The sequence below is a fragment of the Notothenia coriiceps genome, unplaced genomic scaffold (genome assembly GCF_000735185.1).
Source record: "Notothenia coriiceps isolate Sejong01 unplaced genomic scaffold, NC01 NC01_scaffold00037246, whole genome shotgun sequence".
NCBI classification, from domain to species: domain Eukaryota; kingdom Metazoa; phylum Chordata; class Actinopteri; order Perciformes; family Nototheniidae; genus Notothenia; species Notothenia coriiceps.
This window is the reverse complement of record NW_011369947.1, coordinates 1,261,515-1,274,390: the sequence shown is the minus strand read 5'-3', so window position 1 is coordinate 1,274,390 and position 12,876 is coordinate 1,261,515. Positions and strand designations below refer to the sequence as shown.

The following is a 12,876-nucleotide window of genomic DNA, read 5'->3' as shown; positions in this document are numbered from 1 at the left end:
TATTTAAGGTGAATGATAATGTGAGATAAGAATAAAGTAAGAAATGTTTCTTTGGGTCTATCTGTATTTATATATATTTTTTGAGTGATGATATCTAATATGGTTGGTTTTACTTTTCTGCTTCAACAACATTAAAAGGTCTTTCACTCATTGTTGATACATTTCTAGTTGTTTTGTGGTGTATTGAAGAGGTGGATGATGAAGCTTTGTTTTAGAAAGTATTCTCTTAATGTCCAGTTGCCCCTAACAATCAATAACATTTAATCTAAGATAATTTAGATGCTCAAACAGCCTTTGTTTGTGTCCTGGGAGCCAGGTGTTACCCCCATATTCTCCTCTTTTGCTCTACCCCACCCTGTCAGTCCGTGATGGGTCAGGCAACTCAATTTCCTCCCATCCCGAGTCCGTTCAATCAGCCAGTCACTCAACCGGCCGCCTCATTCATCTCACTTAAGGACAAATGACCATTTTGGCAATGCTTGAATTAAGAGAGATTTGTCTCGACCCACCCCCTCTCTATCTCCAATCACTCAGGCCAGCTGAATGTACACCATGTAAGCATCGCCTCGCCTTTCTTCAGGTATGTAACACGGGACAGGCCAGCATTGTGTCTGCTCGCTGGACCTGCAGTCAGGCGCTCTGGAGCTCTGTCCAGTGGTAATTAAAACACTTTGAAGGCTCACAAGGCGTTTACAGTCTCCAGAGGACTGTGAGCTGTGTCTTTATATGGTTTATATCTGCTCTAGGTGATTAAATGTTCATTGAATCTGAATGAAAGCACCCATTTAATATCTGCAGGGGGTGGACGAAACTGGACCACATACTGGATGTTTATGCCTCGATGAAAATTAAGAGGATTAGAGGTTTTATAGAAGAGATTATTATGTGCGCTATATTTTACATAGTGTTCCAACATAAATATAAAAATTGGACTGCATTGATAGTATTTCTTCACAATCAATGGACAATCTTGTATAATAAACAGTATGTTGTAACACTGTTTTATAGTATTTCAGTTGTTTTGTTCAAAAGTAAAACAAATATTAATGTACAATGAATATAAAACTCAAGGAAATAGCATTCATGATTACATTGTTAATATTATTACATATAACATGCTCTATGTGAAATATATGTATATACGATATGATTATAAAAACAGAATAAATGTTTCCATTTTCAACAATTCACATGGATAAACTGAATATTTCTTTATAATTCAACATTTGAAAATGTATTCAGGTCATCAGTTTGCAGGGAGGTAAGCGTCATGATCCAGTCAACAAAGAAAGGTCAGTTATCTCATGGATCGCAGCCTTTCAAATGTAGTCTCATTACTGGGAAAGAGGCACATCCACGCACAATGCATTTGGCAGACATTACTCCAGCCTGGTGTTATCACAGCATCTGACTGAGGGGTAGGAAGCTCGGTTTACCCCCTTTCACAGTCAATGCCTGATGTTGATGAAAGTATGATATGTTTTAAAATGGCTGATAATGGCGGGGGAGGCTAATCGGTTGGATGAAAATCCAATTTTGCCACACTATCACCAGAGACAAGTCGGATTTCGGCTCACATTAACTCAATGTGATGTGGTCACAACACCTGAGTGATTAAATGTCAACCAGTGATTGCTTCTCTGATGCTTTGTGGGGAAATATAAAGCGCAAAAACCTAAACGAAGGCAACAGCTGAACTTGAAGACATAGACAAAATGGAGTTCAAAACGCTATGGTTACATCAGATTCAATATCCGTCAATAATTATCAACCTAAAGGTTAATATGCCCACGGAGGATATATATAATTTAACAGGAAATGTGGCATGAAGACACAATCCTATTAGAGCCTAAACTGTTTGAAACAGTGCTCTTGTATGAACCATTGATGGCTGTGCATGCCTGGTTTATATAAATTGCTTGGAAATACATAACCTGTGGGTATTCAAACACAAAATGCATACATTTAATGTGACATTGTTTGCACATATATCCAGTAATTAACAGTCTCTCGAGTGCACGACTGGTGTTGCCTTAGGTGTTGCGTGTTTGGTTTTAATCTCAAAGTGAATCAGTGTGACTGATGTGTTGTTAGGGGGCTTTTTGAAAAGTCACATGACATTTGGCTTTTAGGCAGAACCTGTCATCCTGAATGTGCAGAATGAAGAACTGTCAGTCCTTCCTGTCAGGGTCATCTTGCAGCCACAATGTAAGTTCCTCACTATTTATGTATAATATTTAAAGCAACATTATATAGTCTTTTTAAGGATACTGATGCAGTAATTATGTTTTTTATATATATTGCCTACATAAAAAGCAACAAAATGTGTTTGTCCTTCCCTTTAATTTTTGCTTTCCCTTTTATTATCTGCTGCACTCAGATAGGAAGACAAGGCGCCTTACTGCTTTTGTAGGTCAGAGTATTTTTGTAATGTTGCTCTGTGTATTGAGGTGTTTTGGAAAACAGGCCAATTGAGATGCAGTTGGCAACTAGCTGGTGAATATGGTGGATAATTTACAGGTTAAAGATAGAGATATTATGCCAGAAAGAAAAACTTTAAGTGAACGATAATGTTGCCTTGTCTGCAGAATCTATAAATAGAAAAAAGCAGTTTGCTAATAAGTTAGCCGTATCAACGTAGGTATACGTTTTTTTCCCTTTCAGATCTTTATTATGGCAAGTCAGACTCATTAAGCTCTTCATTTCTCAGAGTAAGGTTTAATAAATTAAAGTGATCATGCACAATTTGTGTACAAAAACATTACAATACAAAATTAAATTCACAAATAATGCTGTTTTTAACACAATATAAATGTTTAGGTCAGGCTAATGCACCAGTGTGTACACATCAACAGGAAAGGCTCATTCAACTACTCATTAAAACAGTTGAGAAGATACAAAAATACAGCATCATAGAAATTAACCCGGAAATATCAGTAGCTTATTTTTAAATCCAGCTATACAATGTTTAACAAAAGGGAGCTGAGAATGTGGGCTATAACTACTACAGACCAGACAAAAGCAAAATCACAGCGCTACACGATCTTAACACATGCTGGGTTACGACTACAAAGCAACAAAGACCTTGCACCATGCATGCTGGCCTGTCAGCTTCTGAAAATCCCCCGACAAAAATGGGGAGACATAGAGTACGTGGCGTGCAAGTGTTAAGTTCATCTTCCAACCCCGAAACAGGGAAGGACAGATGTTAGGTCAACACTAGTCCATACGCAGGGCATTTAAAAAAAATGTATCAATCAATGTAATACAAACAGTCATTCAAGTCTTTACACAGAAGAATGTTTAGATAGCTGTTCTATAAAAGTCTTGATCCATTTTCAGAAGAGCACGTCTTCCTTTTTAATGAGCAGCTCCACCACCTGTCTCTGGTAGCGGATGTCATTGAGTGCTGTCATGGCGTCAAGGTTAGGTACACGCATGAGGGTGGGTCCGAAAATGATGGCGAGGTTCTCTGCGTTCATTAGGTTGAATTGCTCATTCTGGGCCACCCTAAAAACATTAAAGTTTCAAAGTTAGAAACACAAACTGATACTGGAAATACAAATGTGTCGGGAATGTATGAAAATGACTTTGGTGGGGAGGTGGAATGAACATTAGGTTTTTTATTTTGATAAAACAAGGCCCACAATATCTGAAAGTAATGACTTTTTGTTTATGTATGTCTGTAAGTTGTTGCGATTGTCGGGACCCCCTTGAAAACGAGATGGTGCATCTCAAGGGGTTTATCCCAATGAATAAAAATGTCTATATATATTGAAATATAATATACAAGAACCAGTCTCTTATCATCCAAATGAAAAGAATGCATCGTCCCCCTTCCATGAAACCCCTCCCGCATATTAATTTTCACACAGCCCCTTCGCTCTTGCTGAGCCGCATTGCTAACCTTTTCAAGTGCGCCATTAGGTACTTCAGAGTGTCACTGTGTGATGGTGGCAGCAAAGCGATGGCTTCACGGAAAGCTTCCAGCTTCTTCTCTGGGTCTGTGAGCTCTGAGCAGAAACAGAAAGCAGGGTGTTGTCAGAGAGGCCAGAATACACTCTCTGACCACAGAGGACACAAACAGGAATCAATGTAGTTATTTCCTGTTGGGTAATAAAAGCCATTAGTCTCTGAGAGGAAGTCTGAGGCTGCATGAAATGGCTAATGCATTTTAACATTGTAAATGTGTTCTCGACTGGTGTGGTTGATGAAATGACGGGCACAATTGGAGTTGAATTACGTATTCAGGACTTGAATTCAGTGTTGAGTTTGGAAAGCCAATGGCTGATTCTGGGAAGTCTGTTCTAGCTGCAACTGAGGAAAATGACCAATGCATGTGCTTGTCCAACGCAGTATAACACAACAACCCTACAAACTACAGCCAGAATAATGCTCAGTTGTAACATAAATGTAATTGTATTGAAGGTTATTACATTTGATTTCATCACAAGTGTTTCTGTTGTTTTACCCACCTTATTAAGGCCAATATATTGCATTTTCTGCTAAATAAAAGATGATTAAAGATCACTTTACTTTGATTCCATGTTACTAGCAAACAACATACAGCTGAATACTGACTCTTTGTCCCCTTTATTGCAGCACTCAGGTGTGTTTCTGACTAATTTGTCTTGTGACTTACTTGCAGCTTCGATGAACCTGGGGTAAGCGTCGTATGAGATGATGGGATCGGGCAAATCCCTGAGGTAAAGTTTGAGTGCACCCGTGATGATATTGATGTCTTCATAGGCATTCACTGAGATGTCTGTCTTCTCGCCATCTGTGAGGATATGTGATGGAATAAGGGAGACAAGACAAAAATAGTTTTCACACTGCAAGAATAGCTGACAATCGACACCTTCACATCACCGTGTGAATTGAGGAATAAAGAGATTGTGTTACTGTGGGTGGATAAAAAAGCTTCCCCTCGCTCTGTATTTTGTGAAGTCGCTGCTATCATCCGCCTGGCCTGTTTCATTCTGACTTTCCCTCAGTTATGCATGCTTTCCAGAGCAGGCCATGGCCTACTTGTGCTGGCAGACTGAACATCACAGCGCTGTGAGCTGGAATGACACTCTGTCATGGATGATTTCCCACATGCGGATCTGGAGGAGACTTTAGCCCAGTGCTGCAGGGTTTTTCTTACAGTTAAAATTCACACTGCACTGGACAAAGACAGGCTCATTCTCACTAAGTCTACTACTGAATCCCAACACAGCGCAAGAGTTCTCTTTTTTTAAGAGCTATGTTTAAAGCAGTGAAAGAACATCCATGGTTTGTATCCCCTGAGGTCCCCCCCCCTGTCTGTCCACACTGTGAAAAGCTGCGTGAGATGGTCAGGATAGGATTTTCACTCCCAGATGGACAGTAATCCTCCACAAATGTGTCACTTTCTCGTGAATCTGAAATGCTATGTGTGTCATATGTACACAAATGAAGGCATGCAATGTCAATCATCATGGTATGAGTTGAAAGGAATCTATAAAGCAACACGTACCTTTGTCAAAAGCCATCTTGACCTCTTCTAATGAATCACTAAATCCAGATATTCTGTAAAGGCCTTCAGACTTCAATCCTTGAGAAAAATATACAATAATGATTAAAAACAAAATAACAACCTTTCACAGACATTGTCATGGCTGTCATGAGTAATGTAGAAAAATTCGCCAGCACATATTGCCTTGGGTAATTTAGGAAATGCCATTTAACACCCTTAAATATGCATAGGAAATTAAGGATAAAATGTCCACAATGTCACACAATAGAACAACACGGGCAGATGCAAATAGTTTTCTGCATCAGTGGGCAAAATAATAAAGACATAAATCAAAGTTAGCTACAGACATATATTAGTGGGAAGACAATGAGGGAGCAATGAGTTTCCTACATAGTTGAATGATTTAACTGAAACGCAATCAAATAAGGCAGCAGGAAACGCAGTAATGTATTCCTCATTACATGTTCTCAATTACCAGCACACTCATCACTCAGTCATCCCCCCCGCACAAAAACATTAACTCTGTTAGAAATGTAAGCAGACTTAAAGTAATGTAAATCACTTAGTATAAAAGTAGACGAACGCCTCAACAGTAAAGAGGAACAATAAACCTGTTTAAAATGCCTTAAGATTTACCGGACATTAGCTGAATAGGTTCAATAATTAATAGTTCATCAAAAACATGCTATAGTTTAAAATCTTATTTAATTGATTACCCACTGAATATTAAATATTGTCATTTAAATGCTTTAGCTGATCATAATGTATAGCTTTGAAACAGTAACAGCACTGACAAAACCATCTATCTGAAAATCAACATTTCCACATAAAGATTGATCAAATTGTTCAATTTTTGATTTATTTAAAGTGGACCTATCATGCTATATTTGAATAATATATTGTAGGGCCATGCCTATATAAAACATGTCTGTGAAGTTTTTTTTTCAAAATACCAAACAGATCATGCATTTTAGCCATGCCTCATTTCGCTCTATTTGCTCTATTCCAGCCCTGTCTTCACAAGGGCTGATTCTGTGGCAAATGAGCTGCAGCTGACCTTACGAGGCACGAGCGGCATGTTACCATGCTGTTACCATGCCACGCAACCTCTCAATCCCCTGATAGGTGGAGAGTTGCCCATATAGGCGGAGCACCCCGTTTCTGACGTCAGAACAATTTCAAATCTGGATCAGTCTGTGTCAGATCCGTTGTAGCCCCGTTTTTAGAGATTTGGGTATGGAGGAAAAGAGAGAGGGTTGTGTTTTCTGACACTTGGTGAGTTCCCTGACACACCGGGGACACATATTCATGTATAAAAGACGTACAAAAGTGCATTTTGCCTGATAGGTCCCGTTTAAGTTTTTACATGTATAGTAAGTCTCCAAAATCAAAGTCCCTGAGATGAAACTGATAATTGCTCGATCTAAAATTTCAGAAAACAAAATACTGTCCAATAACTCATAATCCATTTGTGAATCTGAAGTTTTTTTATGATTTTTCTGCAATTAAATCTTTAATTGAACGATATTTCAGAGGATAAATTCCACATGAATTATAAATGCAATGTGATGTATTAATGATATAAATTCAGCTGCTTTTGAATGTAATAATTAAGTATGCAGTAGTGACTTAAATGAGTACAGCCTCTCTTTGTTTGTTAGCAGCATGCCTGCTATAATCCTTCATTAGAAAGCCTCCACTCGGACAATTATTGCTTATTTATCATTTCTACATCTTGAGAGAAATAGCCTTACAGTATATTCTGTTATACTGTATATGTGGTGAATACACACACAGACGGATGTCCTGAACTGACCTCTTGACTCGATCTCTCGTATGCACATGTCCACCACCATGGGTCGCGCCGTGTTGTGAGCTTGCACCAGGGTCGTGAGGTCACAGCTGTAAACTTTACGGATGTGTCTGAGGTCCGGCTTGCAGTCGTTGGGCACCAGAGGAGAGCATTGTTTGTGGACGTTCAAACCACAATCTGCAGAGAGAGAGACATCAGCATGTTTAGTTCATGTTCATTTATGCATCTTAAAAATAGTCATATTGGAAGAGTGTAATAATGTTGAGGTTTAAAGGTAAATTCATTCTTATAGGTCAGTTTATTTGATCTGTAAACCGAGAATAATTATGCAAATGTACCTTAAACATCAGCTTAATTTGGATTTGATTGGCTGGTTTTATGTGTGTTTTGGCTTGCAGAAGGGAGTTAACTCCCTCGATCAATGTTTGCCCCTTAAATGTCACAATACCACTGGAGAGCTCTTTTCTCTCCACCACACACGGCATTGAAGTCACCTTGAGCACTGGACGATCCAAAGTCACCTCTAAAGGGCTATTGGTTCATTAAAAAAACGTTAAATAAAACTATGATTAACCACGAGACAGGGCATTAATCTATGAAATATTTCTGTGCACATTTTGTTCCTATTTGTATAAAAGCGTTTAGTAATTTGAACAGCAGGCAAATTGATTTGATGATATTAAATGTGTGGAAATGTTTTTTCCCTCCTTTCGTCCTCCTATATCTTTTCCTACATTGGTTGCACCACACTGGGTTTTTAAATGGCATATTAGTCATTATGTCAGTAAGTATCCCACATTGCGTTTTGTCTTCCCAGCAGATAGGGCCTGGGGCTCAGCTGTTTGAGGGCAGGATTCACCTTGTCGGGTACAGAGGCTCCCGTAGAGAGCAGGAGCAGAGAGAGTCTGCTGCTCTGCTTTGTAACAGAGATGCATGGAGGGAATTAGAGGAACACTGAGAACGCTGTGGCCTGGAGAAGGGATAGCCAACGCTGCTGCTGCTGCTGCTGTGTGCTCTATTCTTCTCCAAATCCAAGCTCACACACAATGGCTTCGGAAGCAGCAATTGAGGCGCTGCGGGCTACACTAGACCTAGTTTCCCAGACTAAAATGGGGCAGCTCTTCAAGCTCTCAGATCTTTTGAGCCGGCTCCAAGTTCCGAAAGGTTTTTTTTGGACAAATGCTTTTTGATTCCAAAAGATTAAAAAAACACATTTTGATCCCTCAGAAGAATCGCTACTTTTTACATTTTTAAATAAAAGACAAGAATCTATGCTACTGGAGTACCGCTGACAATATTGAGATTAATATGGGTCCCTGGAGAAATTCAAGCAGCCTGCATTTATATGCATTGATGCAGAAATGTAATTACTTTAAGAGATGATTCTCTTAAGGATATGAGACAGGCAGTATAATAGAGGACGGCCTGTCATCAGACACAAGTCTGCTGGGCTCTTGTTGTCCATGTGAGCACATTGACGGCCCTGGGTCCCAGGTGGGGAGGGTCAGAGTGAGGAAGGGACCCGAGGGAGCCAGGAGACAGAGGTTACTGCTTTACTGCACCGTCAGCTCTGTCTCTGTTGCTATGGAGGAGGCTGCAGCTCTGTTTTGTCTAAAGGGCTCTGAAGATGTTTAACGGTGGCTGGATGCACATTTCTAATCATCACATTATCAACATGTCGACCAGGAGAGACAAATAACGGTCTCTTTCTGAGACACAAAAAGCATCACTTGTATTTGTTAGATGGTTTGGATTTTTTTTTTAACCAAGTATTCAAGTGAAATAGAGGTTGAGCTGCTTGACCTAGCTCTTTGGTTGAAGCCTCTGCATTTTAATGTGTGTGGAAACAGAGATCTTTCCCCACGCTCCGAGCCCTGCTCCTCATTAAAGAGACATGCCAGCTTTGTTTTCCTTCATGGGCATGATGGGAGGAGGCTGGGGGGTGTACTCTGATGAGGAAATGTGGCACAACAAGCACAAGCAGAGGCTGGCTTTCTGGCACACGGCCAAAACCGGTTCACACATTCAAAAAGAAAAGGGGGTGGGAGGACATTTTTTTGGTATGCAAATGTGAGCCTCATGTGAGACTTCGCTGCCCTAGATTCTGGTAGCTGTGGCGGAGACTGAAGGAATGGCAACATGAGAGTTTTTAAAGATTGGCTGAACACATAAGTGCCTTTTTTTATTGTTGTCAGTGTTCAAAATCAAGACATCAATAATTAAAGCAAGAGCTCCCACAGATTTGTGTGACATACTTTGTATCATCAATAAAACATCAAAGGCACACATCAGGCTATATTTTAGCACTATTCTAGGATGTGAAGCAAATTCCAACAACACATAAGTGAAGCTGAAATCACTTGGAGTGTTTGACAAGCAAAACGGAAAATATAACAGCTCCATTTACCTCTCAGAAATACTGTTTGAATGTAACATCTATGTCTAATATGCTCATACTGTGGAGCACATAATGACAAATGCAACAAACTGAGCTTTATTATTTCTGTCAGCTGCTGCATTGAGCCTATCGTTGCGTGTTTAGGTTATAATGCAGCAAATGTTCTGCAAAATCATGGAAGTGGAAACACAGATCGCCTTTGTTATGGCAATAATGAGCACAAAATGTCAACAGCAACACAAACCCTCAGCTTGAAAAAGTAATCATTATTTCCAAAAAAGAATAAAGCTTCTTTTAGATTTTCTAAATAGTCCTAAAACTAATGATTCTGCGTGTTTGATCTGGTTGTTCCATTCACAAACCCAGTGTGGAAAAGTAGGTCAAAATAAGGTTTTAACATGGTGTAAAGTGCATGTTACATCATTATGAACAACAATATAGAGCTCTCATTTCACTCTATTATACAATCCCCTATACATGAACTACTGTTGGGATTTACTATTAAGACTCGATAATCCAGATCTGTATGCACTAAAAGCCAAGTAACCTATATACAGAAGTGCTTTGTACACCATGTACAGTTGGCTTCAAAGCAGTTTATATAATACAGTATTGATGTGGGCTGAGAACAACATGTACCTGCACATTTGACCCCCTGAGCTATCAGTCCCCACATGAAGCTGGCGCAGTGTTCACACCAGTGAGGCCCTCGGAAGGTATGGACCTACAACAGAGAGGAGGACAGGGACAGGTATTAGTGATGAAGTGAAATGAGAAGACAGCGGGGGAGCTGCATTTGCCATTTGCTCCATTGACACGACATCCTGTTCCTTAGTTGGCCCAGAAGACCTGTAGGTGCTGCCACCTTCAATGAGGCAGAGGAGGATTGTTGTTCAAACAAACCCTCAAACTGACAACACTGACTAGGTGGGTGACACCGAGGAGGGGAGGATTAGCCATCACGGCACAGTAGGATTTGACACTTCTCCAGAGTGAAGGTGCGAGATGTCAGGGAAACTTGCTATGGAAACAGTAGGAGGCCAGCCTGCCTGTGACAACCAATCAGGGAGGCCTCTGGGAGCGAAAACAAACCACAGCTCCCAGTTCTCCTCGCATTACTTCAACAGCAGACACAGCACACAAACATGCCCTTTTGGTAAAGAAATGCTAGCTTCTGACTCGCTTATCAAAGTGCAGTTGGATCGTTGTGTTGAAATATAAACCGATGGTCACCTAAGAAATTCGTTAGCAGTCAACCATCAACAATAGCTGATGTTTCTTTTCATGTTTACAGAACTATGATGACAATTTGACATGTATCTCATCAATATGTGCTGTTTATATATTTGTCTAGTTAGCTTAACTTGGTCTCTGATACAGACATTATCATGTCTTTCGTTAAACACATCCAAATACATAATGTAAATGAATGTAATCTCTGATAAAGGCAGGAGTAAAGCTCTTTCATTTGATCATTTACTTTTCAAATTGAAAACTTGTTTAAGCGGCCAGATGTTGTTTACACTCTCTTTATTATAAAGTCAATTAAATTGCACATCATCCTTTAGTTGGGGGCTTTGAACACAGGAACTATCTGCTAAGCGAAGATGCTGAAACGCAACATTCAGCAATCCTAGCAAAACAAAGCAGCAGAAATACATCGGTAAGCATCAGCAGTTTGAAAGCCTTGAAGCTAATGTTTCACCTGCTGCTCTCCATCCCATTAACCAGCCAAAGCAAGAGCCTGAGCCAAATAGGGAAACACTCCTCCTCTGTTTCCCCTCTCCATCGGCCTAATCTCTCCATCTGGTGCTCAAATATAACAGCAGCGGTCCACAGACCACCCAACAGATTTCCTTTTGATAAAGGCTCACTGGACAGACCCAAACAGCCCTGTTTTTCATCCCCTCTCTCCCACTCTGAAGCACTCCCCTCTCCTCCTCCCATCTCCCACAAGGGAAGCATGAGAAGCCCTCACATGATGACATTAAACCAATGTTTTGGAGTAGCGACAGCTGACAAGAGGTCTCTAAGTCTCACCTTGAAGTTGTGGACTTTCTCAGATTTGGGCGTCCTCTCGTTCTCCTTCAGTGTTGCTCTGCGAACCAGTGAGGTGAGCTGTGAATAGGCGAATAGTTTAAGTGGCTGCCAGAAAGTGGCTGGAGGTTTCTGTGGCCCCATCCTCATTCCCAGAGCTGCGGCCAGAATATCCTCCTGATTGGCCTCTCGCTTGGCCTTTTGCACAAGGGACTTCTCTTCCTTGTGAACCTCGTACGACTCTCTGGATGGCATTTCGCTGCTGCAGTCTCCCAAACCAGATGAAGGAACAACCCCAATGGAAAAGTCCCAAAAAAGGTGGGGAAAACTGTGTGATGCTCAGAGCAACTCAAATGATGATAGTTGCATGTTCCCAATTAGAAAGACAACAAAATGCACATTTGAATTGTGAGAAAACACTGAAGAAAAATAAAAAAAGAGTCCAGAAGGATAAAAACTGTGGTCCTTAGTAAATCCTCTCACAGCAGTGACAGTGGGTGAAGTGGAGCCTCTGTGGTGGGAGTGCCAGGTTTTATACAAAAGAAGTGCAGCTCTGGGTGCTCATGTGTTCTCTGGGAACATGTATGCAGATGAGCTGAGCAGTTTGCGCTAATCCTCTCCTCCCTGTGCAGAGCTGATATTCTCCCTGGAACAGAGACAGCACACTATTGTGTAGGGATGCCGTTAAGGCGGGCAGAGCGAGGGGGAGGAGTGCAGGGGGCGGACCCTGTAGTAGTCACAGCAGATTAAATGGTTCCCACCAGCCAATCACAGCATGGATACACCAGCTTTATAGTAGCCACTACCCCGCCCCCACACAACCGTCTCCATCAGATATCCAAGCAGGGGACCCTGGATGAAATGAGAGTGGGATGATAATGAGCAATGAATGAGTAATGCATCAAGAGAGGGCTGCTGCCGGCACAACTTGCGACAGCAGAGAGCCGTTGGAAAGGAGCTATTTTCAAAATCATGTTGCCACAGAAACGGGTCATGATGGGAACTAACATATAAGCACCATGCAGTCAAGAAAAATATGAATATAAATGTACACTTTGACACAAGTGATGCTCCAGCTTCCAAGCAAATACAATCCTTTTCATGTGGACTACACAATTAGAGGAAATGAAA

The 12,876-nt window shown here is 40.8% G+C and overlaps 1 protein-coding gene across 1 annotated transcript; it reads right to left on the bottom strand.

Moving 5' to 3' along the window:
* Positions 1-2,698: 2,698 nt before the first annotated feature.
* Positions 2,699-12,414, bottom strand: chn1 (chimerin 1). The gene is made up of 7 exons (XM_010794514.1): positions 11,749-12,414; positions 10,348-10,432; positions 7,314-7,487; positions 5,498-5,575; positions 4,643-4,780; positions 3,908-4,013; positions 2,699-3,510 (listed from the first exon to the last, which is right to left on the bottom strand). Exons 1-7 carry the CDS (start codon positions 11,998-12,000, stop codon positions 3,339-3,341), a joined length of 1,005 nt encoding a protein of 334 aa, XP_010792816.1. The 5' UTR covers positions 12,001-12,414; the 3' UTR covers positions 2,699-3,338.
* Between the last annotated feature and the right edge of the window lie 462 nt (positions 12,415-12,876).